Below are 27,057 nucleotides of genomic sequence, written 5' to 3'. Positions count from 1 at the left end.
AGGCAATAATGCTTGGTGAAGATATCACAGAAAAACAAATGGACACAGTACAGATGTCTGCAATGGAGACATTCTTGAACTATGCAACTGAGCAGGTACTGCTCTAGTGAAGTGGATTTTGATATCAACATTTGTCAGTCAGTGATTATCAGCTTGATGACTAAAGATAATGCTGTTGCTGACTGAACTGGAAAGCATCTGCTTGGTAGTTGCAACCTACTCCTTCTCTGGTCCACAAAACCACAGAAGAATGACTGGTCTGTTTTTCTGAAATTATGCACTCTCTTCAGGTAACAACTTAGCTGCCACTGTATATCCAGGATGTGAAGATCTCTTTTCCTCCTGGTTTCTTCTCCTGTAAAGAAAGGGGAAGATGAATGAGCTGGTTCAGAAACAACTCTGAAATATGGTTCTGTACACATAACAGCTTGAAACATCAGAATTCTGCAAGTAGAGCTGATGGGTGACAAGAAAACCATTTTCCAAGAAACAAACTTCAACGCATCTGAGTTAGCACATACAAATAATGGACAGCAAGCCTGTCAACCCTGAAGCTCAGGTCCCACAATGAGGGGGTATTCCTTAAAGGAGGACAGAGATGAAATGTTAATATGGTTTGTTTTCTTTTCTAGTAATGAATGTGTGCCTACGTCTTAAGTGATTAAAAAAAAAAAAAATCTTTATTAAATTAAGAGGAAATGGATGCAACACTCCATTAAGGTTCTGCCTGACCACCTGATACTAAGCTGCAATCCTGCCTCTGAAGTGGTCAAGCTGTAAACACGTAGCTGAGACATGTACTCTGACTGTGGAGTAACCAAGCCTGAGTCATACAATGTATCTGTGATAGGTCAAGATCGCATTCAAGATGACTACACAGGAAACAGCAAATCTCAAGACCCATTTCCACTTGAAGGTATATGTTTGAGAAATAGAATGTTTCCTAGCAGCTTCAACAGACCTAATACTCCAACCAGGAAATTAGGTGGAATCAAAAGATTTACATCAGATTACATGATACAAGATGGAGATGGTTGTCATCACAATCATAAGGAACGATCTTGACTTACACCAGGAGAGTTTTCTGTGTCACAAATGACTAGAAAGTCTAAGCTAAACCCTTTGTGGCCAGCAAAGTGCAATGAGACTCTTTACAACTTTCCAAGTGATAAAGAAGCAAAATGCTACAGTCTTAGGAAACCATACTATACCACAGATCCCCAAATAAAGAAAACAAACAACTCCAAGCCACAAGTAAGGTAAAGTTAGCGCTTTCGTTTACTTAATTTAGCAAACTTCTTCAGACAAACAAGTTAAAAGAACAAATCACTTAAATAGGCAACCATCAATGACATCATCAAATATGAGTCTACAATCCACCCACATTTAAAGCTAAATACCCAAATTTGTATAAAAAGTTAAATACATTTATATATACAAACATAATATGCAAAAAGCACAAAATACATTGCCAAAGCACCATCGGATATGAAAAATTTGTAAAAAAAAAAAGACATCATAGGAAAAACTATATATATATATATATATATATATATATATATATATATATATATTAAATCATGTAAATGTATTTGTATATATATATATATATATATATAAATGAAAATAAATATATAATCACACGTTTATAAATATGTGCACAAAATTATATATATATATGTGTATCACACTCCATACATACATTCACACAGTACAATACAATATAATGAACAATATACACGATTAAACGGGGGGGCCCATATTACCTAGCCAAATATTTCGGCTTGAGAATACATTTAATGGATAGACTATCAATGAGTCCTGGGGGGGCATGTGCGTTAAGTCTAAGCTGCCAGGCTAATTCTTTATCATCAAGTCTCAACGATAATGGTCCCCCCTATCATCCAAGCCAACCTTATCTATAGCCATAAACAAATATTCATGGGTAGGGTTAATTTTCACATGCCTAGCCAGGGCATTATTTAAATTCAATTTCCCAATACTATACACATGTTCATAGATCCTATTTTTCAGGGGTCTCTCTGTCCTACCGATATAAAATGCTGGACAATTTTGGCAAGTACTCAACTAAACAACCCCCTTTGAATCACAATTAAACCTTTCTTTGACAGAATAACGTTGGTTACATACCATGAAGGTATTAGCAATTTTAATATGTTTACAAAAACGGCAACATCCACATTTAAACATATCAGGATGAGGGGAATGGTGGAGGGACATACAGCCTTCCACTATTGCTTTCAAATTCCAGGCCTTCCTAAAAACCACCTTGGGCTCATCCCCCACTCTAGCTCTAATGGTCGTATCCTCATGTAAGAAGCACCAATTCTTAATTAAAATGGATCTAATTAGGGGTGCATCCAATGAAAAAGTAGTAATAAACCCAAGGTTAATACCGACACCCACCGGTGGTCGTGGGGACCTCACATTCACTGAGACATCAGCTAAAGTAGCTGAAGTGACTGGGATTGTATGCCCCTCATGAGGAATCAAAGGATCCTCCCCTGGTTGGCTGGCAATACAACCAGAAAAATTTGGTAATGTCTCACCTACATGTCGTTGATGTCCACCCTGGGCCCCAAACAGAAGTGGTCTAAAGAACCCATCATTCCTTTTTGTATACACCTCTCTAATCAACTGGTTAACAAGTCCCTTTGGGTAACCCCTCTTGACAAACATATCCTTCAAAAGGTTACACTCAACCTGGAACTCAGAATCAAGGGACACCATTCTGGCTGCCTTAACAAGTTGACCCTTGACAACCGCCCTTTTCTGATAAAAGGGTGGGAACTGGTGTAGTGTAGGAAGGCACTGGAGTAGGTAGATTTCCTAAAAATCTTAGAAAGAAATCTCTCATTAGATCTATCATTAATAAGTTCAACATCCAAGTAAGCTATTTTATCATTTTGGAAATCCCAAGTGAACTCCAGAAAATTGGTAAATGTCATGATATGCTCAACAAAGGCTGATGCCATGGGCTTGTCAACTTACCAAATGATAAAAATATCATCCAAATAAGGGGTGTACGAGACCACCCTATGTTGGAAGGTTACATCCATGAATAGAAATTTTTTCTCTCAATATGCCATCACAGTATTAGCAAAGGTGGCACCACAGGGAGAGCCCACGGCAATGCCAGTTTTTTGTAAATAAAATTCTTTATTAAAAATAAAATAGTAGTTACTGAGCACCAAGTCCAACAAATAATCAATCAACTCGATAATGGGACCATCCACTTATTTCTCCAACAAATAATCCCTGACTCAATTACGCCTGATATCTTGAGGGATTACAGTGTATAAATCCCGAACATCAATTGTGAGGAAGTTATGCAAGGCAAATCATTGATGGCTTTCAAAAAGGCCCAAGAATCTTTACAAATATGACGCTCAGCAGAAAGTACATACTTCAATTTGGTGTCAATAAATTTAGGACACACAAAAGTAATTGATTGTCTACCACCCACAATCGGGCGTAATGGGGGGTTATTTCGATCTTTATGTATTTTTGGCAGCCTGAAAATAACGGGCACCACAGGGTTAGTAATATCCAAATAATGGTACAAATCAATGTCTACAGACCCGTCAATAAAGAGGTAATTAATGAAGCCCATTATACACTGATAAGCCCCATTAATCTCATTTCTGGACACTCATTCATAGGCCCTACCAGCCAAAAGTGAGCACATATTCCTACTATAATCCTCATTGTCCATGAAAATAAGCCCTCCACCTTTATCCGGTTTTAATATATGGATACCTGCAAACCTCAAATTAAATAACACGCCCCTTTCAATTGGAGATAAATTGTGGATGTAATTACCATAAATGGACCTATTATTAAGTAAATGCCTGACATCGTTTTCACACAATTTCTCAAACAACAAAATAGAGGTATGCAATGGAGGGTTGAAAATGCTGGCAATTCTAAAATCATTGGTTAAATTACTGGAATTACCAAACAAAACATTTAAATTCAGCTTCCTGGTAAAACATTTCAAATCAACCAAGGTTTTGGCCAAATCACTCCGTGCAGTGGGCACGAAAGTACACCCTTTAGCAAGAATCTCGATCAACATAGATGATGGTGTAAAGCATGAATAATTAAACATTTTAAAGTCTTTAGTGCTATTGAATAAAACTTGCACTGTAGTCTCATGTACTAATGTTGGACAAATAACAACGGATCCAAGGTGAGTGTCCACTACCTCCTCCACCTGTTCTGCTGCTTCCTCTTCTTACAACATCCTTGCTGTGAGTTGCCCTGCTGACCCGTCTGAGTTCATGCCACCAGCTCCCCGAAAATCCAGCTACGAAGAAGGATGAATAACAGCATCAGTAGAAGTGCTGTTAGAAGTGACACAATTCCGTTGGTTAGAAATTCTCTCACTTCTCCTAACGCCTACTCCCTCAGAATCCATATGATTCAATTGATCAGATGGTCCTGATCCTAGAGATGGAACATCCGCAGAATTGGTCCCAGCAATCCCGTTCCCATTACTGGCTAAAGGTTTATTGTATCCATTCATAGGGGGTGGGGGGTATGCCAACCCACGTTCTTAATTGTGCTCGTCCCTGTTCAACTTCCTTAATTTAGTCTCTCTAATTTTGAGCAAAGTACTGTCAATACTAGAAAAAATATGTGTAAATTCATATGTATAGCATACAAAATCATTGTCCATCTGGAAATCAGCATCCAGATGAATAAGTTCAGTTTTAAGGACATCAATCTGTGAATTATAGTCCTTAATCAACAGTTCTAAAAATTTGCAATCTTGTTGGTCAAAAAGGTGCAATAATTCAATATGAAAAGTTGAACTGGAAACAAGTCCAGTGGGGTATCGCCACTGCCTTAACCCCTTAGGGACCTGTTGCCTAGTTACAAATTCCCTCAAATACTGAACTTCCAATTGGAGTTTCTTGAATTTAAACAACTTGTGGTCAAACAACTTCAAATTGTCGACAATAATGTTCCTAATCTCCCCAGAAGGGCCTGTTGGTATATCAGGAGAAACAATAGCAGTTCCAAGTAAAACCGGCTCCTTGAACCAATCATTCAAACAAGGTACCGTAGAAAGCGTACTCACAGGCCCTTGATGTGGACTGCTCGGCCGACAGGTACCGTTAAAAGGATGATGAAAATCCGATGATGCCCTTAGGCCAGGATTGCCCAGGTTGGTGGAAGAAGCAAAGGCAATGGGAAGAGCCCCTCGATCCTGCAATCCTGAAGGGTGGGTGGAAACCGTAGTCTCTGAAGGTTGCAAAGAACTTCCACTGATTTGGCTATATAAGCCATCAACACGTTGAGTTAAAATCTGTATCAATGCAGTCAAATTCCCAATAGTATCAGAGCCAGAAGAAGCAGTAGGGCTCACGCTGGGAAATAGCACTTGCGACTCAGGAGTAAGTTTGTTCTCCATATTAAACCTACAAAGCACAAAAACAAACACAAACTGAACTGCAAATCCCCAAATGAAGAAAACAAATGACTCCAAGCCACAAGTGAGGTAAAGTTAGCGCTTTCATTTAAAGATGACAGACTAGAAGTCAGCTCTGTTGCACAGAGAGAATTAACGCCCGACTGCAACTCAGGCAGCCAGAGTTCATTTACTAGAACGGAACCTGCAGGAGCTTACTGAGGAGGATGGTAGTGAGCGGGTAATGCGAACCTTCTGATCCTCAGGGGAGACTGGCAACCTGGCTCAGCACATAAGGTGACACCTAGCAGGGGTACTAGATGTTGCCCAGTGGAGAATGAGATGCTGAACATGCCTAGTCATGGCGCTTAGCACCAGTAAGCCACTAATATTCTGTCATATGAAGGTACTCTTTTCTTTTACGAACTGCAACAGTAGACTTGGTGGAGTCACTGAGGGGAAAAGGGGGTGCTCTCAATGGGTAGATGGTAGAGGGCTGGGTAGGGTACCCCCCCCCAGAATCAGTAAGCTGGCATGCTCCTTACCACCTCTTTCAGTGGAAGAGAGAGATGATGAAGGCTTCCGGTTGGGAACAAATGGAACATAGGTCTCTTGTCCACCCTGTAAATGCCCAGTTTCAATGACCACGGAATACATTGGCAATTGCATGTCAGTAGTGGCGCCATTATAAACCACTATGCATGGTGGGGTGGGAGGCAAAAAGTATTAGTCGCTCTACTGACTCACACAGATACTTAAGGGTATCCAAACAGGGCAAATTCAGCCTGCCTCTAGGCTGCATTGGCAACATTAATTGAATTATTTTCTTTTGTTTAAATGGAAGAGTTCATACTGGCTAGTAGCACCCTCTCTGTGGAGTCCTAGGGGGAAAAGCTCCAATGGTAACAGTTATAAAAACAATAAGGCATTTTACACTGAAATTCTGAATAAAATGTAGTGCAGTACACTAGATATTTTACTCTTATAATAGCAGTCTTACAAAATATTGCACAGTTGCACATACTGAAACCTCTCTGCATACAATACAAGCAGACTGCAGGCTAGCAAAGTTAATGCCTCACTTAAAAACACTACTATATAAAAAAAATAACTGTGGGGTTAACTGTTTAGGAACATAAAAGTGGATTAACATAAAATGGATTTTTTTTTAATTATACAAAATGTGCTTATTTACTTGTTTACATGCATACATTTGTTAACAGGTACATGAACTGGTCTGAGGATCCTTTTCAGCCACAACCTGGACCAAAAGTGCAGATCAATGTGTGTGCATGTACCTTTAAGAAACTATCTAAGGGCTTGCACAACTGTATAAATACTGAGCACGTGTGAGCCTGACTGCCATTTTGTAGTAAGCTGTTGAGATGTAAGCATGTATGGCTGTAGGTTCGGTCTGTTAATCAGTAAATCGACAACAGAACTGAGGCAAGCCAGGTAACACACGGCAGATGAATACAAACACAAGGTGCAGGGTTTGAGCCTCACAAGGGATAACTGGCTAGGCTTAAAATGGCTCGCAAGGGCAGTTAGCTTAGTACTAAACTATGAAACTAACTATGAAAGTAAACTCCAAGTTTAATGGTTAAGCGCTTTTCGTTTGACAAATTGCTCAAACTTCATCAGACCCCCATCAGGGTTTGATGAAGTTTGAGCAATTTGTCAAATGAAAAGCGCTTAACCATTAAACTTGGAGTTTACTTGTATTCATCTGCCGTGTGTTACCTGGCTTGCCTCAGTTCTGTTGTCGATTTACTAGTTTGTTTGTTTTCCGAATTTACGAGTTATCTGTTTGTTAATCAGTTTGTTTATATTTTATGATGCTGCTATCCATCCCGATGTGTTTCTATGTAATAAAGCATCTAAACGAACTACCCCGCATGTTTGTCGTCTATGTTAGAGAGGGACGAGCGACAAAAAGGTTGTAACATCATACAGACATATTACATCTAGAAACAGAACTTGCCAGTGTGTACATAATAACAGAGCTTGTTAAAACATATACAACAGTGGAACATATTTTAAGCATCAAAAACTGTTCAGAACTCCAGAACATACAATAATAACAGAACTACTGTATGTTAGCATATGAACATACCCCTAGGCCTATGGTGACAGGTCACAGTGGTACCACTTTATAAAAGGGGGGTCCACACGAGACCCAAATCACTTAACCTTGGGGAGGGGTCTGCATAATGGTTAAGGTGTTTAGGTCATAGATACAAGGTACATGGCTTGATTCTGAACTCTGGTTATTGTCTAGGCTTATAAAAGTCTGCAGACTGATAACTCAATATTCATCTATGAACCTAACACATTGTTACTACATGTACAGTGTCAGTATTAATGTCTTATGTGCATCTTTCAACAAAACTAAACAAAGCCTTAGACATTAACTAAAGAATAATTACTTATCACAATACAAATAAATATTCTATTTCAAGGAAAATTTCCTGCAGCTTTAAACTGCTTGCCTAGGGAGGTAGTGCATTCACTCTCCATGGCTGATCCTTTTACTACAAATGGGAGGGGAAAATGTACAGTTGTGTACTTACCATAAATGTAGATGTTCGAGTGTATTCACTGTTGCACTCATTACAATTGGGTTATCCTGCTGGCAGGCTACCCGCAGTCGGCCTGAATTCCAAAGTCTAGGTCCGGCGTCGGTTGCTGTCGCCTCCTCCCTGACGTCAGTGTGCCAGGGGTATAAAAGATGCAGCCAACGCCATTTTCTTTAGTTTTTTCTTGCCCCAGATGTCAGGTGCCCCCAAAAGGAAAGGCTAAAAATATGTCAATAAAGCATGCATGCACCAAGGTAAACTTCTCCTTCATCTACAAGCAAATACACCACATAGGTTGTATAGAATAGAGAAGTACAGATAAGTTCCAGCAGAGAAAAGGGGGATGGTGGGAGGGTAACCTGGACTGCAACAGTGAATACACTCGAACATCTACATTTATGGTAAGTACACAACTCTACTATGTTCATCGTGTTTCACTGTTGCAGTCATTACAATTGGGTTGAATCCCAAAGCTAAGGTTGGGAGGCTGGAACTAAATAGGCTTAGGAGCGGCTATGAGGCCCTGCAGAACTGCAGTGGCAAAGCCTGCCCTGGATTTAGAGTAGAGTGGTAAGTGATAGTGCTTTGTAAAAGTGTGCACTGAACTCCAGGTTGCAGCCTCTAAAATGTCTTTGGTTGGTACTCCTCTGAGGAAGGCTGCTGAAGTGACTGCTGCTCTGGTTGAATGTGGCGTAATGCCATTAGGCACTGATTTGCCATGTTGTGAATAGCAGAAATGAATCCAGTGGCCTATCCTCTTTGAAATAGTTTGCTTTGAGATAGCCTTTCCTTGAGATCCTGCAGCATATGCCACTAGTAATTGCTCAGTCTTTCTGACAGCTTTGGTTCTGTCCAAGTAGAAGTGCAGCTGTCTGTGTATGTCCAAAGAATGCAGAAGTCTCTCACCCTTATTCTGTGGATTTGGGTAAAAAGTAGGCAAATGAATAATTTGGTTAAGGGCCACATTGGACACTACCTTAGGCATAAATGTTGGGTTTGTCCTCAGAGAAACCCTATCTGGATGGAAAATGATAAAAGGTTCTTCAGCCATGAGTGCCTGTAGCTCTGAAACTCGTCTTGCAGAGGTTATTGCTAGGAGCAGAGCTGTTTTCCATGCTAAAAATTTTATATCAGCTGAAGAGGCTGGCTCAAAAGGAGGCAGGGTGAGTTTTTCCAAGACATAATTGAGGTCCCATGCAGGAATTGGTGATCTCCTTGGAGGCCTTCAGTTTCTTGCTCCTCTGAGGTATTGCCTTAATAAAGGATGAGAAAAAATAGGTGGCTCTGTATTGTAATGAGCTGAAATGGCAGAGGCATGAATCTTAATTGATGAAAAGGAAAGGCCTTTGTCCAGCATCTCAGTTAAATATTGCAAAATCTGAGGAATATTTGGTACAGTCGTGTCAATACCTTGTGCCTGGTTCCAAGCACAGAATCTCTTCCATTTTTCAGCATAAGATTTTCTGGTACTAGGCCTCCTGGCCTCCAAAATAACATCCATCACTGATTTAGAGAGAGAGAGGTGTTTTGAATGACTACATTATCCGCCATGCTGCCAGATTTAAGGTCTTGAGTTGGCTGTGCAGGATCTGATTATTGTGTTGGGACAGTAAGTGAGGAAGTTGAGGTAATGTCCAGGCTGGGTATTGAGACAAGTTCCTTAGGATTGGGTACCAGTGCTGGTGGGGCCAGTCTGGGGCAATCAGTATCATTTTTGGCTTCTCTTGTCTGACATTTAGGAGTACCTTGGGGAGGAGAGGCAGTGGAGGAAAGGCATAGACTGTTAAGTTTTTCCAGCTGAAAGATAGAGCATCCACTTTCCATGCTTCCTTGTGATACATCCTTGTGCAGAATCTCTTCAGTTGGCAGTTGTGAGGGGAGGCAAATAGATCTATGTCCGGGCATCCCCAATTCCTTGTTATCATGCTGAAGACTTGCGGATCCAATTTCCACTCGTGGGGATCCATTAGGTTTTTGCTTAGTTCGTCTACCAGAGTATTTATCTTTCCTGGCAGGAATTGTGCCTGCAGATGTACTTGGTAAGTCAATGCTGTGTCCCACAAATTCATGGCTAGTCTGCATAGGGGGTAGGAATGAGTGCCTCCCTTCTTGTTTATGTACCACATGACTGTAGTATTGTCTGTTTTTATCAGTAGTTGTCCCGGATGAAGTAGGTCCTTGAAGGCTGTTAGGGCATTCTGAACAGCTAGCATCTCTTTTTAGTTGATATGTAGATGCATCTGGCTTGTGGACCATGAGCCCTGAATACATCTTCCTGCCATGTGGGCCCCCCAGGCATAATCTGATGCATCTGTTGTTAATATCTGCCTGGCTGTGGGTAAAGCGAATGGCTGCCCCTTGTTGTGGTGACAGGCCTTTGCCCACCATTGAAACTCCTGTTGCGGGCAGGGAATGAGGGTAATTATTGTTTCCAGGCTGTGGCAAAGTTGAGTCCAAACACTTTTTAGATGCCATTGAAGTTTCCTCATATGCAGTCTTGCATATGGTATTAGCAGAATGCAGGATGCCATGAAGCCCAAAGCGTGCAGAATTTTTCTTGCATATAACTGGGTCTTTGTTGCCAACATTTTGAAATAAGTAGTCAGTTGCCTTTGTTTGTTTGGCGTGAGATAAGCCATCTGGCCAGTTATATTTAAGCTTGCACCCATGAATATTATCTCTTGAGAGGGTACTAGTTTTGATTTCTTTTTGTTTACTGTGTACTCGAGGCATGTTAGTAATCTTTTTACAAATGTCACATGCTGTAGTAGAACGTCCTTGTTCTCTGCTTGAATAAGGCAGTCGTCCAAGTAAGGATATATTTGTATTCCTCTTTGTCTGCAAAATGCAATTACTGGAGCCAGGCATTTTGTGAAGACCCTGGGCGCAGTAGATAAGCCAAAGGGCAGTGCAGAGAATTGCTAGTGCATTGAGCCAGCTACGAATCTGAGGTACCTTCTGCATGATTGTCTGATTGGGACATGCAGGTATGTCTCTTTTAGGTCTAAAGTCACAAGCCAAGCCTTCTTGCCCATCATGGGCAGAAGCTGCTGTAGAGTCAACATTTTGAATTTTGGAATATCCAGGTATGTGTTTAGAATAGATAGGTCCAGTATTGGTCTCCAGGCTTTGTCCTTTCTGGGCACCAAGAACAGTCTTGAGTAAAATCCTTGTCCCTGCTCTTGCTGTGGTACTTGCTGAATGGCCCTCATGTCCATGAGGGATGACACTTGCTTTTGTGCCTCTGCCCATTGATTTTTTGGCAGGTCTGGCAAACCATTCTCCCTTGGCAGGGTGTGAAAGTGAAACCTGTAGCCTTGAGACACTATATCCAAGACCCATTTGTCCTGGGTTATTACATGCCAATTTTGTGAAAAAAGTGCTAGTTTTCCCCCTAAAGGTGCTGCTAGAAGGTAAGAGCTTGGCGCAGGCAGGGGGAAGTCATTGGGACTGTTTTCTGTATGGCTGTGATTTGTCTTCTCCGCTTTTGGAGGTAGAAGCACCCCATTGTTTAGACTTGTATGAGCCTTGGGGCTGGGATCTGCCTCTAGGGCGTCTGTATCTGCCTCTTTGTGGCCTGTCTGACACTGGAAAGGACCAATTCTTTGTAGGCCAGTGCCTGCTAAATCTTAGAGGCTGTACCTGTAAGAAATCCTTGACTGTTTGCATAGATTTAGCTTTGTCCTCCATTTTCTTCAACACCTCTTCTGCTTTAACACCAAACAAGGTATCATGTTGTAATGGAGTACCTAATAATTTTGCTTTAACATGATCAGGTAGATTCTGTTCCTTTAACCAAACATGCCTCCGAATGACAGAATCCGTAACAGCCGCCCTGCAGGAGGCCTCCAGAGAATCAAAACCACATTGCAAAGTATGCTTTCCCACTTGTTCAGCTGCATGTAATGTTTGTTTGTGTCTTTCGGCTTTTCCCGGTTAGGGCACGCCACAGCGGAACTCCGGTCCGCTAATGACTGGTAGTGGATTTTTACGTACTGGGTTACCAGCCCTGACGCACAACCTTCAATGAAGGCACGCCCCATTCACATATGCCTCCGTTCATCTGCATGCAATAAATCCTGCATTTCTTTGTTTTCTGCACATTCAGAATTTATCAACATTTTTCTGTTTAAGCAGTGACATGATATATTGCTGATATTTAAGCATATGAAACTGACAATTTAAAGCCCTTATAGCCAAGGTAGCAGAAGTGTAAATCTTTTTTCACCATCTGTCCAGTGCCCTAGAATCCCTGTCAGAGGGGGTAGGGTTTTTTGCAGTGGAAGCCTTGACCCCTTTGGGACCTTGAGAGATAGTTTCTGGGTCAGCAGCAGGGTTCTTAAAAAGAAAGTTATGTGATTCAGGAACCCTGTAGTATCTGTCTGGCTTAACAGGAGCTGGAGGTAGAGTCAGGAGTAAAACTGGACTCTGAAAATACATCATCTACAATGTCTAGCACAGGTGGAATAGCAAGGGGCGTGTGCTGAGGTAGTAAAAGGAAGTCTCTGAGCCTTTTCTTAGATTCTGAATAATCTTGGCTCTCCCAGTGCAAATGCTCCCTCATGGTATGCAGAGTTTCCCCAAAAGAATAATCCTCAGGAGGAGAGGCTGAAGGGATAGATTCTTCAGCATCAGAATCCTCATAGGGAGGAAGAGAGTATTCCTGATCAGAAGAGGAATCAGAAGAAATGGAAACCTGATCTGAAGAGTCATATTCTGTCTCTTGCCTAGGCCTCTTATCAGGAGGGGGATGGGAACCCCTGATCAAAGTAATTAGGTCTTCGGCCATTATGACATCTGTTTTCTAGGCATGGAGGCCTGTCTAAGGGGCTGTTGTACTTGTTTCTTTGTCTTTAGAGAAGCTTTATTCTTTGCCCTTGAAGCTGAAGTCGTTTTAACATATAACTGTGTAGGCCTGTAAACACCCTCAGAAGCCGATGCCTGCTCCCATCTGAGGGAATAGTTTCCGAGGTTCCAATACCTTGAGTTTCCAGCGGCCTAGTCGGCTCCACGTGGGAGTCAGAGGCGGCCTGCGGCTCTAAACTAGCGGGCGTCAGTGGCTGCGAAAGCGCCTCACTGAGAACCGGCGAACCGGTGACTGGCTTAGAAGAAGCCTCGCCGTCAGTTTTGGACCTCGGATGCCTGTCCTTTTCTTTTTCTTTGCATTTCTTTTGAATTGAGGTAGTCGGACGGCTATCCGACGACATCTTGTAATTAAATCTTCTGCCAAAATAGTGAAATGCAAAATCGTACTGACGCTTAATAGTGCGTTGGTTAAATCTAGCACAAAACCGACAATTAGCAACGTCGTGATCAGGGCATAGGCAAAGAATACAGTAAGAATGGAAGTCCTTCTGAGGTATTTGCTTCCCACAAGAAATACAATTATTAACTTTTTCTGACATCGGTCTGGAGCAAGAAAAAAGTTTCCACAATGGGGTACTTAGCTTTTGATGAAGACTTCGGATCTGAAATTCGAACACGAAAATCTCAGAAGTCGGCCGACCGGCACTTGTGAAGTGCTTTTGCTTCGGGCACCGCGCAGTAAGAAAGACTGAAGAAAATGGTGTCGGCTGCATCTTTTATACCCATGGCGCACTGACGTCAGGGAGGAGGCGACAGAAACCGACGCCGGACCTAGACTTTGGAAATCAGGCCGACTGCGGGTAACCTGCCAGCAGGATAACCCAACTGTAATGACTGCAACAGTGAAACACGATGAACATCTAGTATATATGCTTTGTCTGTCATTGCTACGAGGTAATAACCATTTTGATCATTACAGAAACTGGGTAAACATTCAAGGCTAGAAAAAAGTGTGTGTGTGTGTGTGTGTGTGTGTGTGTGTGTGTGTGTGTTGGGGGGGCATGTTTTACAGCTTCTGCATGCCTGCAGTTACCCTTTACCAAAGACCTGTGTTCATGTATTTTCTATCATTCAGCACTCCATTTTTTCTCCATCTCAGCAAGGTAAAAACCTTCTTTATGGTACAATGTCATTAGGCACAGGGTTGCAAAATCAAAATGGAAAACAGGCCTGGCATCACGGGGGCTTCCTGGGCTGAAGTGGTGCTGGTTTTTGGGGAAGATGGACAAAAATTTTCCAGCAGTACTAGGGCTCCTTTTGGAGGCCAGTATCTTAAGTCCAGAAAGCTGTACTAAGTTTAGTGTGGGCATGTTGACAGACATAGACAGATAATGGCTATGTCTCAGTGATGTCACTGTATCTCACCTACGTGGAGGAAGGCAGGATTAAAAATTCTCCTCAGTGCTAGGATACCACTCTAATAGAGCATTCTTGTCCACCTCTGAAACTGAGAAGGAGTATCAAGATATGGGTGATGATCAGCAGCGTTTTCACACTCTTGAGTGTGTGTGTGTTTATGCATATACCACAAAAAAATTAAAAATGTGTTAAAAATTTAGATCATATGCAGATACAGCAGAGGTCCGGCTGTGGAGTGACTCCCCTTTCTTAACTCTCTGCCTAAGAATAATTAAAGAAACTGTAATTCAGCAAATACTGCAATACCTCTACATACTTGTAAAGGCAATTTAAGGTACAATGTTTAAACCGTATACATTCATTTGTTCGTACAGAGGTTGTACGATTCGCCAAAGTGCGAAAGTACAACCTCCAGATCCCTGAAATTATGAAGGAAAAAAAAAAAGGTGCGACTTTCAAATGAGCGAATGCACACTGGCATTCGCTCATTTGAAGTCTGCATTTTGGGTGCATATCGCACTATTGTGTGGACCGGGAAATGAATCCTTTCCCTCACTGTTGTACAATCACGGAGTTTGTATATTAAAGTGGGGGGGGGGGTGCAGGGGAGCTTGCCTCCCTGCATAATGCTGTATGTAACTTTTTCAATTTCGAAAATGGTTGAGTCTCATTATCAAGATTACCATTTTTGAAATCTTGGTATGTTCGGAGTATTGTGATTCGACATTTAAAGTCGCACAACCGTACGAGTGCCGAAATGTGTTTCGGACAAATGAATGTATGTATACCCATTTAAACTATTCAACTGGCTATTCGAACTTAGAAACAATGCTTGTATTCAACTATTTCACACTGCTGAAATGTACTACATGCCAGCCTAGATCATGATTGAAAATGATACTCTCTGTGGATCAGGCAACCTGCATAATAAAAAATTAAATAAATAAACCTACCTTACAGTTAAAAAGCATTCTTGCTCGGCATTAATGTAGATCTGAAGATCTGGAGAATACTTCAGCTCTTGAAAGTAGTTTAGTAGAGGAAAGTGATCACGTTTCACTTTAGTGGCTTAATAAAGTTTCCTTTTAGCTAATCAAAAGTGTGTTTTTATTAATTGTATTTGTTTACTGAAGGAAAGAACAACAATAAAACTGCTCCTCATATCAGATTTTAATCAGTGTAGCTTTAAGACATGTAATCACCAAAACAGAAAACATTACCTCCAGCCTTTTTTCTTTATAATGTTTCCTAGCACAATTTCTGCCCTGAAAAATAAAATAAAGCATTTCAAATAAAGTGACATTTCAAAGCAGCATTCATGCTCATAATCAAAATAACAAGATGTCAATTTATTCTGTGTGTCAGTGGGTTAATCTGTTGAACTCTCAACTTACATGAACAGCATTCTACTTGTTTCTTCCCAATATATAAATGAGGTCATATGGTCCTGACAGGACTGTTACACAGAAATCCACTTAGTATTTGTTACAAATAACTATGATACTGTTAATTTGCCCACACCTAAAAAGAAGAAAAGCAATTTTATTTGCTGAAAGCACTGATAATACACAATATACCCATAATAAAAATGAGGGATGTGAAACAGCAGCTTAACATACTGTTAAGACTACAAAGTCCTGCAAAGATGATGCATTTCATATGTCTGAATCAAAAGAACTTCAAGTGGACTTGAAACATATTGTACACAATAAACCAGTAGCCATCCAAATAAGGGATGAAGGGAAGATTACTGCTCATATTCTACTAAAGGGAAGATTATTGCTCTTATTCTACTAAAAAGATAATCTAGATATATAATTTACACAGTATGACAGATAACATTTTTTTTTATCTCAAATATAAATGAGCTAAACAACTGTAGAAAAGAGATAGTCTAATCAATTATTTATCTAGCAGGACAAATAAATTCTACCAAAGCCAAATATGAGGTAAATCTAGCCTTACAGGCCAATGACAACCATAAGCATTCTTTAGCTATGTCCCCAACCTCAAAGGTAACACACAATTGTGTGCAGAGCTCATTGTTAATAGCGTCAACTATTCTAAGCCAGAAGATATAGCAAACCTACTGGCAGACAAATTCAGCTCTAACTTTACCCCTCTCTCCCCCTCAACCACCACTCAGGAAATACCATCAAATATGGACAGTTACCAGGGGTGGATGACTTCCTGAAGGATACTATTATGCATTTCTTGGCATTTAGTTTTAGTACATGGCTAGGACACAAATTATCTGTCTGTGTCAACCCATCCTAGAGAACATTTATGTCAGTGGATGATTGTATAACTGCTCTTAATTTACAATCATCTGCAAATTAAGTAATCCAAAGGCCCTTGACAATGACATTAACTTCAGAGAAGTAAATGCTAAAAAGGAGTTGTTCTAGGACAGATCTTTGTGGGACTCTCCTTGTGACTGACCTCTTTGAAACAGTGGACTTCTCAGTCCTAACTTCCTGGGTCCTTTGTTTGAACCCACTGGCTATCCACTGGGTGACTTAAGGGTTTATACCTAACCTCATGTGTTTGTCAACAATACACAAGTGGAGTTTTGTGTCAAATGTCTTGGCCAGGTCCAGGCAGTATAAACTGTTTTGCCCTCATCCATTTTTTACTGACCTTCTCAAAGAAATTCACTAGGTTGAACAGGCATGACCTGCCCTTGCTGAGACCAAACTGGGTACTAGAACTTGTAAGAGATTTCGGAATACGTGTCTAGACTTAAAAAAGCCCTTGTGGTTATTATCCTAGTACACACCTATGGACCTATGAAAAATAAATAAGTCAAAGGTGGTATTCCTTCAAGAAACACAACTGATTTTAGAAGAAGCAAAAAATATTTCAATTAGCACATTACAAGCTATTGATGACTTCAGCATTTAAACATAAAAGACAAGGAGTAGCCTTACTGTGGAAACAAAATTAAATAATGCCCAAAATCATACTTAGTTACTTAGAATGATAAAGATGGAATGTTTACTATAATTCTGTTTCAAAACTGACTCATCACAGTAGCCGGTAGGTAATGGATAAACAAGCCAAAATATACTTAGACATTTTGTAAACAAATATGAAAGGAAGTCTAATATTAGGAGGATATTTTAACTGTGTCTTAGAAATGATACATGTGCTTCAAAATATCTAAGAATAGCAGCATTTGTACGAGCATTAAACAAGTGGACCAAAACTCTAAATTTAAAAGACTTGTATACTGTTTGAAATGAAGATTCACTGATATTGACACACTATAGACATGCATTTGGTACCCAATCATGAACAGTTACACTGTATAACTTACATGACCTAATAACTAAGATTCAATACTTTGAAATAATGCTATGCCCAATTTATTTCACAATGCTTTGAAATTTAATATATTTCTAAACCTTAAACCACAGTTAACAGAATTCCAGCATATATGGTATAGTTAAGATATTTCTAAGAGTGGTTTAAGTGAAATAACTGGGATTTTGTCTTGTAAATTATAATGACAAAGAAGGCCCTAACAGTATTATATTGTGGGATACACTGAAAGAATGTATGTACGGGAAAACTAAGTTGTAGAAAGAAAGAAAGGGACAATGAACTAATGGACTTAAAAAGCAAACTATTTAATGGTAACACTGAAAGTTCAATGAGGCAATGAAGCTTTTATCAAAATAATTAGAAAATAATTGTCAGCAAGTTTTGTACCTTAAAGTATCAATAGCCCTACTGAAGATTACGCTTTGCACTTATTCTATCTCAGCAAAAGCAATGCATAATCTAATTAGAAGGACCAAACTATTGTCTAAGGTTAACCAAATTCAAATGAATACAAGTTCAAAGAATAACAGAATGCTGTCAGATATTCAAGTGCTTCAAGAATTTAGGAAACATTACAATAAGTTGGGTTTCTGCACTTTTTCATTCTTTGAAGTGCTGTTATATTTCAATGTATTAACTGCTGGTTTCTGCACTTTTGTTGTATATATTCTAAGTAAATGCTCTTTATCCTACTTTTACTTATATAAGCAATGGAATCCCTAGTCAAAGAAATAAAACCAGAAATTAAAGTAGGAGAGATGTACCAGTCCAAATTCTTATTTGCTCTCAATATATTAACAATAACTAATCAATAATTCAGCTAGTCATATAAACAATATTGTCAAAGGTTTTGAAAACTATCAGGGTTATTATTCAACAATAACAACAACTCTCAAACCATGATAGCTCCAGAACTATTCAACATGAAATTAGGTTATACAGTGATGAAATGTTTAAAAATAATTCTAAAACCCAATACAGAGGACATCAGATTCAGCTACTAGAGTAGAAGCTCACAGATAAACGGAATGGCTTATATTCTGACTTTTGAAGATAAGAGTATAACTTATAAAAATGTCCTTCTCTCAAAAAAATTATATATATATATATATATATATATATATATATATATATATATATATAAAAATCTATAATACAAACACTGGCAATACTACCAATAAAGAACAAATAAACATAAAAAGGAATAGACATTTAAAATTGCTGAGGTTTGCTAAAAAAGCAAGACTGGGATATAAGCACCCCGTCACATCTTGGAATGAAGGAAGAACAACATTTCCCAATAGAGAAACATATACTCAAGCAACCATATTCAAAACAATTGTCTGTTGGTTAGATAATACATACAAGGCTAATTGTAAAAAATTACATATATTAACTAATGAGAAAAAAATAAATAAAAGTAACAACAAGCTATGAAAGTCACAAAAAATGTGGATAATATTACGCAGTTATTTTCAATATAAACTACATATCCTTACAGAACTAAATTATACAGGCAGCATTCTTTTTTTGGAACACCTTTATTGAATTATTACTTGTGACATTAGCAAATTGAAATTTATATAAAAGTAATCAAACTGTATTAATAAGTTCACATTACAAACATTATACTTCACATATATTGCTATATATCATATACCCTAAGCAACATTACATAGATGATTCAATTCCTGCCCCTATTTTTAACAAATAACATCTTTATTAAACCATCACTTATGACGTAGGCAGTCATTACATTTATATAATGAAAACAAACCACACCGACACAATCCTAGTTGCAGCATTTTACAACACAAACCATACTGACACATTCCCAGTTGCAAACATTACACATCACTTATATTCTATCCAATCATTTTCAGTCAAACATTGCATAGCTGATTTAAGTCCTGCCTTCTTTTAAACCTCATTCCTCCCCTGTATTTACTGTTCCCACAATTCCCATTTTTTCCTCTATAGTTTGCTCCCACCCTTTTCTAAAGAGCTCAATTCCAGTTGATTTGTGTCTGCCACTATATTCACTATTTCCATTATAGTTGGCTTAGATTGTGATTTCCATTTTCTAGTAATTGATTTTTTGGCAGCCAACATAATTAGACACAGCAAGACCTTACCACGTCTAGGCAACTCCGATTCTGTACCATAGCTCAGAAAAATCATCTCCTCATCACACCAATCTGCTCACCCAGTATCTCCAACAGTGCAGCCTGTAGGGAATCCCTAAAGTCTGCCAACTCTCCTCACTCTCAGAAAATATATTCTCAACTACCTCCTTTTTCCTTGTCACACCTCCAACATTTGCTGTCTACCTGAGGAAAAATTCTTCGGAGTCTACTTGGGGTATAAAAATATATCTGTAAACATTTCCAAGCAAAATCCTAAATCTTCTTAGATTTTGCTGCATATTTGGGAGAAATACATACATTATTCCATTATTTCTTTACAAACTGCTTATCCCGTCTCTCTTCCCAATCCTTTCTAACATGTTTCGATTGATTCTTATAGTTATCATGCAGTATTTTATATACTCTTCTAATTGCTCCTTTTTTAATGGCAGCTTCTGCTCTAGATTCTGCTAAAAAATCTACCACTGCTGGTCTTTCGTTTAGGACCTCCCTATTTCTTTCTCTTTGCCTATACACTAATAACAATCCTTAATAGGGAAGGCAATCTCTACCCTGTAGTCCAAACAAATTCTTGGCATCTTCCCATTCTATCATCTTTCCCTCTCTACTTATTTGCTCCCAGCACCTTGGGTCCTTTGCCAGTTTTCTCCAATAAATTCCAGCTCCTTCTTGCCTACTGTCTATATCCTTAATTGCAGTCATCCATATCTGCAGAATTTCCTTTCTCCATTCCTGTGTTGGTTTTGTTCTTAGAATACTTTCTACTGTTTTAGGAATATAATATTCTGTATGATTATTGTTATTCTCCTTAAAGGTCTGCATCCAAAACCCCCGTCTCATCTTGTTTCTTGAGCGTCCCCCTGTTTCATCAGCATCACTTTCCACTTTGAATTATATGTTTCTGCTTGAGCTATGGGTAGGAGCCGTAGGTGTGTAGATCTGAAATACTCTCTCAAATTGGGTAATCCCAATCCAAACCACAAACTCCCAATCCAACTTGTTCTACTGGAAGAATCAACTTATCCCAAATTGACTCTTATCTTCCCCTACCAGATAAAATCTTTCAGCTTTTTATTAATTGCTATCCACAACTTCTCCTCTGGTTGATAAAAAGATGCCTGACCTGTGTATAAGATTAAAGGAACTCTAAACAGTTTAACTGTTTGCATCTTATTATCAATATCCATATAACAGAGCTTCCAATTTCTCAGTTTTTACATTATCTTTTGTTTATGTATATGTGGGTCTCTTCCCACATATCCTTAACTGTCACACTGGAATCGTTTTAATCCATATTCCTAAATACTTCATTTTATCATATCCCCATAAATGTGGATATTGCTACACCAATTTGCGTGTGAGTACATAATTCAATGACATTGCCTTTGTTTTAGCTTCATTAATTTTCTGTCCCAAAAAGATTTGAAACTGTCTCAAAATGTTCCACAACACTGTAATGCCCTCTTCTGGTTTTATAAGGTACAAAATAATATCATCTGCAAATAAATCCAGCTTTTCTTGGCTGCCATACCAATTATATCCTTGAATTTCTGAGTCCCTTATTTTCTTTGCTAATGTTGCTAAATATAATGCAAACAACAAGACAGGAAAGAGGACACCCCTGCCTGTTTCCCCTGCTCAAACAGAAATTATCAGAGAAGAACCCACCCACTTTAATTTTCACCTCTGACCCCTTACATATCCACTTAATCAATCTTATAATTCTATCAGAGAATGTAAATGCTTTCATTGCTCTGGTCATAAAGTGGTATTTTCTTACATTCTGCTTCCCTGTGGATCATCAATGTTCTGTTAATGTTGTTGAATGTTTGCCTCCCCTCGACAAAACCACATTGATCCATATTTATCAGTTTTTACATCACTTTTGCCATTTTTTTTAGCCATTATAGATATAAACACTTTATAATCATGGTTTAGTATTGAAATGGGCCTGTATGAAGCTGGATCTGATGGATCTTTACCCTCTTTAGATATTACAGCTACCACTGCTTTCTTCCAGGATGTTGGTACTTCTTCTCTTCTTAAAATAATGTTAAACCACAAGGGCGGGAGACTTAAACCTTGACACGGTTATTAATAGAACATGCTGGAGGGACAGATTCATCACCCAGAGACTCCCTATGCTGTGGAACAAAATCCCGGTACATGTGAGGCAGAGCACCTCGCTGGCCTTGTTCAAGAGGAATCTTGACCAATGGATGGGGGATCGCAGATATACCCCAGGGATTACTTCAGTGTCACTGCTTGACAGAGGCACAGCAAAATAATAGGCATAGTTTTATTCAAACTAAAGGGGTGGCGAAAGCTAAATAACTATGGGCTAGGCTTATAAATGCCCTTGGGCAGATAGCCTAGTATGAACCTATGAACCTATGAACAAAACCTTCCAGATCTTTATTAGCTGTTTCACTCCTAGCTTCCAAACTGCTACAGCAATATTATCTTTTCATGTTGACTTTCCTATACATTGGTTACACATTACCAATTTCATTGCATCTCCTCCTATCTTTACTGTTAGTAGTTGAGCCTCATTTACCTCTAACCTTGGCATATTTAATTCTTCCTTAACCATTTCCATTTGGTACCTTTTCTTGATTTCCATATTTCTCTGCTTTATACAGACTTTCACAGAATTTCCAAAATATGCCTAATACTTCTACAGGATCCCTTGTTATCTTCCTTGTTATAAGCTCCCTAAGCTTGGTGACAACCCTTGATATTTTCTTTTTTTTCAAAACAGGTTTATTGTTTTAACATATAAGAGAAATATCATAACAATTTTATACAAGTAATTAAAAATAGGTATTATTATAATATTCAAAAAGTATTTACAAAGACATCCACTACAATCAGATCAATTAATTAAACTAAAATACCGTGCTATTGAAATTAGAATTTTTTTAACAAATTTTGTAAATTATCCCATACAATATAATATGATGTTTTTCTAGTTGTTCTCATTCTAATTGTGCTTATTTCCATATGGCACATTATATTCATAACATTTTTAAATTCATTGAACGAAGGAGGTGTATCTAAAATCCAATTTCTAGTTATTATTTTCCTGGCCACTGCTAGGATAGACCATAACAAGGGAAGCTTAATCTTTTTAACACATTGAGGTACAGGTGTGTTGAATAATATAAGAGAACCCTTGATATTTTCTGTTGCCTGAGTTGCTGTGCTAAAAGTTTTTTTGCGCTCTAGTGTTATTATCAAAAACAGTTGCTTAACAGCAATCTTTCTAAACTCATGCATATTATCGAGGTAATCTGTTATTTTCAGTTTAAGATTCTACAGTTGCTTTTCTTGTTCTGTGAGATTCCCCAACATTTGTCAGTCCCTCTAAATAATTATTGTAACTTCTTAACCATATCTCCCTTTCTTTTACTGCTACCATATTTTTAAACTCCATTTTAATTTTATCCCACTCCCCAGTTATACTTTCAGTAGCAATTTCTATATTCTGTAATAATTTCCCCTACCCATCCTTAAATTCCTCTCTTTTAAACAGATAGGTGGGAAAGGGCCAGTGTCTCATTTTTATTTCACTACACTGTGTTTTTATTTTAGTTATAAAGTACAGTTTTGTACCTACCATAAATGTAGATGTTCGAGGATTCCATTGCTGCAGTCCTTACTATTGGGTATAGTCCGCGTCCAGTCGGCCCGAATACCAGAGTATAAGGCTGACGTCGGTCATGTCGCCTTAGACTGACGTCAGTACGTCAGGGTACTAATGCGCATGACCGACGTCATATCCTCAGTCTTTTCTTGCCCCAGATGTCAGAAGACCCTAAAAAGACAAGGCCCAAAATACCTGCACCAAAAACAGGTACAATATATACAAGAATATATACAAAAATATAAGCATGTAAACTCACCTACATAACCACCCCTAAACACAGAGGGAAGGAGGGAGGGTAAATTGGACTGCAGCAATGGAATCCTCGAACATCTACATTTATGGTAGGTACAAAACTGTACTATGTTCTTTTTTCCATTGCTGCAGTCCTTACTATTGGGTAGAATCCCAAAGCAGAGGTAAGGGAGGCTGGCAAATTATAAAGAAGGAGGAGCTGACAACATGCCTTGCAAAACAGCTGTGGCAAAACCAGCCCTAGACTTAGAGTAGATAGGAAGGTGATAATGCTTAGAGAAAGTATGCACAGAACTCCAAGTAGCTGCTTCCAAAATATCCTTAGTTGCCACCCCCCTTAGAAATGCTGTTGAAGTGGCAGTAGCCCTAGTGGAATGAGGCCTAATCCCAGCTGGAATCTCCTTGCCATGATGGGAATAACAAAATGCAATGCAAAAGCCAATCCACCTAGAAATAGTTTGTTTTGACACAGGCTTGCCCTGTGAACTCAAAGCAAAAGAAACAAACAACTGCTGAGACTGCCTAAAATCCTTAGTCCTGCTTAAATAATAACGCAATTGCCTGTGTACATCTAAAGTGTGCAAAATCTTTTCCCCTTTATTTTGAGGGTCTGCATAAAACGTAGGCAAATGAATAGTTTGGTTTAAAGCCACACTAGAAACCACCTTAGGCATAAAGGAAGGATTAGTACGTAATGATACCCTATCCTTATGGAAAATCAAAAAGGGCTCTACTGCCATAAGGGCCTGCAACTCAGACACCCTCCTTGCAGAAGTAATAGCCAACAGAAAAGCAGTCTTCCATGACAAGTATTTCAATTCAGCAGTAGCTGCAGGCTCAAAAGGTTGTAGAGTAAGTTTTTCCAACACATAATTGAGATCCCAAGCAGGAGTAGGAGCTCTCGTGGGGTCTTATATTCTTTGCCCCTCTAAGAAACTGCTTGAACAAAGGATGTGAAAACAAAGGTGGGTCACAATCATAGTGAGCCGAAATTGCTGCAGCATGAATCTTAATAGAAGAGAAGGACAACCCTTTGTCCAATAACTCGGTAAGATATTGAAGAGCCACACTCAAATTAGGCTCAGAAATCTCCAAATTCTTTGCTGTACTCCAAAATAAAAATTTCTTCCATTTTTCTGCGTACACTTTCCTTGTACTAGGTCGTCTAGCTTCCATAATTACATTTAAAACTTGTTGAGGAAGTTGAGACCTGCTGTGCTTCAACACAGAATATGCCAGGCTGTTAGATGAAGAGAGTGAAGCTTGACATTGAGCAGATGACCGTCCTTCTGAGATAACAGATGAGGAATCAGAGGTAAAGGCCATGGAGGCTTCTTTACCAGACTCCGTAGTAGTGGGTACCAGTGTTGCCGAGGCCAATCTGGAGCTATCAAAATCATCCTTGGCCTGTCTTGTCTGACCTTTAATAGTACCTTTGGAAGAAGAGGCAGAGGTGGAAAGGCATACACATGAAGGTTTTCCCAACTGAAAGACAGAGCATCCACTTTCCAAGCTGTGTGATGAAACCCCTTTGTGCAATACTTTGGCAGCTGGTGGTTTAGTGGAGAAGCGAACAGATCTATGTCTGGAGTTCCCCATGACACTGTCAATTTCTGAAATACATGAAGATCCAGTTTCCACTCGTGGGGATCCATGATTTGTCTGCTTAACACATCTGCTAAGGAGTTCTGTGCTCCTGGCAGAAACCTTGCCTGAAGAGTTAGTTGCAAGCTTAGCGCAGTCTCCCATAAAATCATTGCTTGCCTGCATAGAGGATAAGAATGTGTTCCCCCTTGCTTGTTGATGTACCACATGACAGTTGTGTTGTCTGTTAGAATCAACACCTGTCCTGGAAGAAGTAACTCCTTGAAAGCCAGTAATGCGAACTGGACTGCTAACATCTCCTTCATGTTGATATGTAGATGCTGTAGTCTGGCAGGCCACTTGTCTTGTATCCACTTTCCATTTAGATGAGCTCCCCAAGCAATGTTCGAGGCATCTGTCGTTAAAATCTGACTCGCCTCTGGCCGGGTCACAGAGAGTCCCTTGTTTAGGTGACATTCCTGAGCCCACCACAAAAATTCTCTTTGAAGGCAAGGTATTATGTGAATGACAGTGTCCAAATCCTGGCAGTGCTGTGTCCATACATTTTTGAGATACCATTGTAACTTCCTCATATGCAGTTTGGCATTGGGAAGCACCAGAATACAAGATGCCATGAACCCTAATGCTTGAAGGACTGTCCCTGCAGTCAGCACGGACTGATGAGATAGTTGATGGAAGTAAAGTGAAAGACTCATTTGTTTGTCCGGGGTTAAAAAGGCCATCTGGGCTGCTGTATTCAGTCTCACACCCAGAAAGCACATGTCTTGAGAGGGTACTAGACTGGACTTTATTTCGTTCACAGAATACCCTAGGCATCTTAGCACTGCTATAACATATTCCAGATGCTGTAGAAGGTCTTCCTTTCTTGAGCCAGAATCAGGCAGTCGTCTAAGTAAGGATAGATTTGAATTCCTTGTAGCCTGAAGTAAGCTATCACTGGAGCCAGAACCTTTGTGAATACTCTGGGCGCAGTAGATAAGCCAAAGAGCAATGCAGAGAACTGATAATGAGAATCTCCAGCTCGAAACCGCAGATACTTCCTGCAACTTAGCCTGATAGGCACATGAAGGTAAGCTTCCTTGAGATCTAAAGTTACCATCCAGTGATCTTTGCCCAGCAGAGGTAAAAGCTGTTGTAACGTCAACATCTTGAACTTGGGAATGTCCAGATAAGTGTTGAGGAGAGATAAATCCAAAATTGGTCTCCACGTGTTCCCCTTCTTTGGTACTAGGAACATGCGAGAATAAAATCCTAGGCCCCTTTCTGATACAGGGACTGGCTGAATGGCCCCCATTTGGAGTAACTGAAAAACTTGCTTGTGAGCCTCTTTTCTTTGTGGAGGAGGAACGTCTGGCATGCCTTTGAAAGGGGGCATTGTATGGAAATAAAACCTGTAACCGTGGTGAATGATGTCCAACACCCATCTGTCTTGAGTAATTAAATCCCAATTTTCTTTGAAAAGAGACAGTCGCCCTCCCAAAGGAGCTGCCAGACGAGAATCGACTGGCAGCTGAAAAGGCAGGTCATTGGGTCTGTTTACGAAAGGACTGACCCCTGCCCTCACCAGAAGTCTGAGCAGGTGAACTCCCTGTTCTAGGCCTAAAAGAACCTTGAGCCCTGCCCCTACCACGTCTAGACCTACCCCTAGACTGGGAGTCATAAGCAGGATATGTCCACCCCTTAGCAGGCCAATTTCTACTAAACTTGGTGGCTGTACCTGCAAAAATCCTTAACAGTTTGCATAGACTTAGCTTTGTCCTCCATTTTCTTTAAAACTGCTTCCACAGGCGAACCAAACAACACATCAGACTGTAAAGGTGCATCCAAAATCCTTGT

At 39.6% G+C, this 27,057-nt stretch overlaps 1 protein-coding gene across 2 annotated transcripts in view; it reads right to left on the bottom strand.

Annotated features, from left to right (window-relative positions):
* Positions 1–27,057, bottom strand: part of KCNAB2 (potassium voltage-gated channel subfamily A regulatory beta subunit 2) — a 1,357,533-nt gene that overhangs the window by 624,320 nt on the left and 706,156 nt on the right. For both annotated transcript variants that reach the window (XM_044063012.1, XM_044063011.1), the window contains one exon: positions 15,462–15,506. In XM_044063012.1, the coding sequence (XP_043918947.1) occupies positions 15,462–15,506 (45 nt within the window). The remainder of the gene's footprint in view (positions 1–15,461; positions 15,507–27,057) is intronic.

This window comes from Protopterus annectens, chromosome 2.part1 (genome assembly GCF_019279795.1).
Source record: "Protopterus annectens isolate FY-2018-M chromosome 2.part1, PAN1.0, whole genome shotgun sequence".
In the NCBI taxonomy this organism is placed as follows: domain Eukaryota; kingdom Metazoa; phylum Chordata; order Ceratodontiformes; family Protopteridae; genus Protopterus; species Protopterus annectens.
This window is presented reverse-complemented; position numbering and strand designations above follow the sequence as displayed.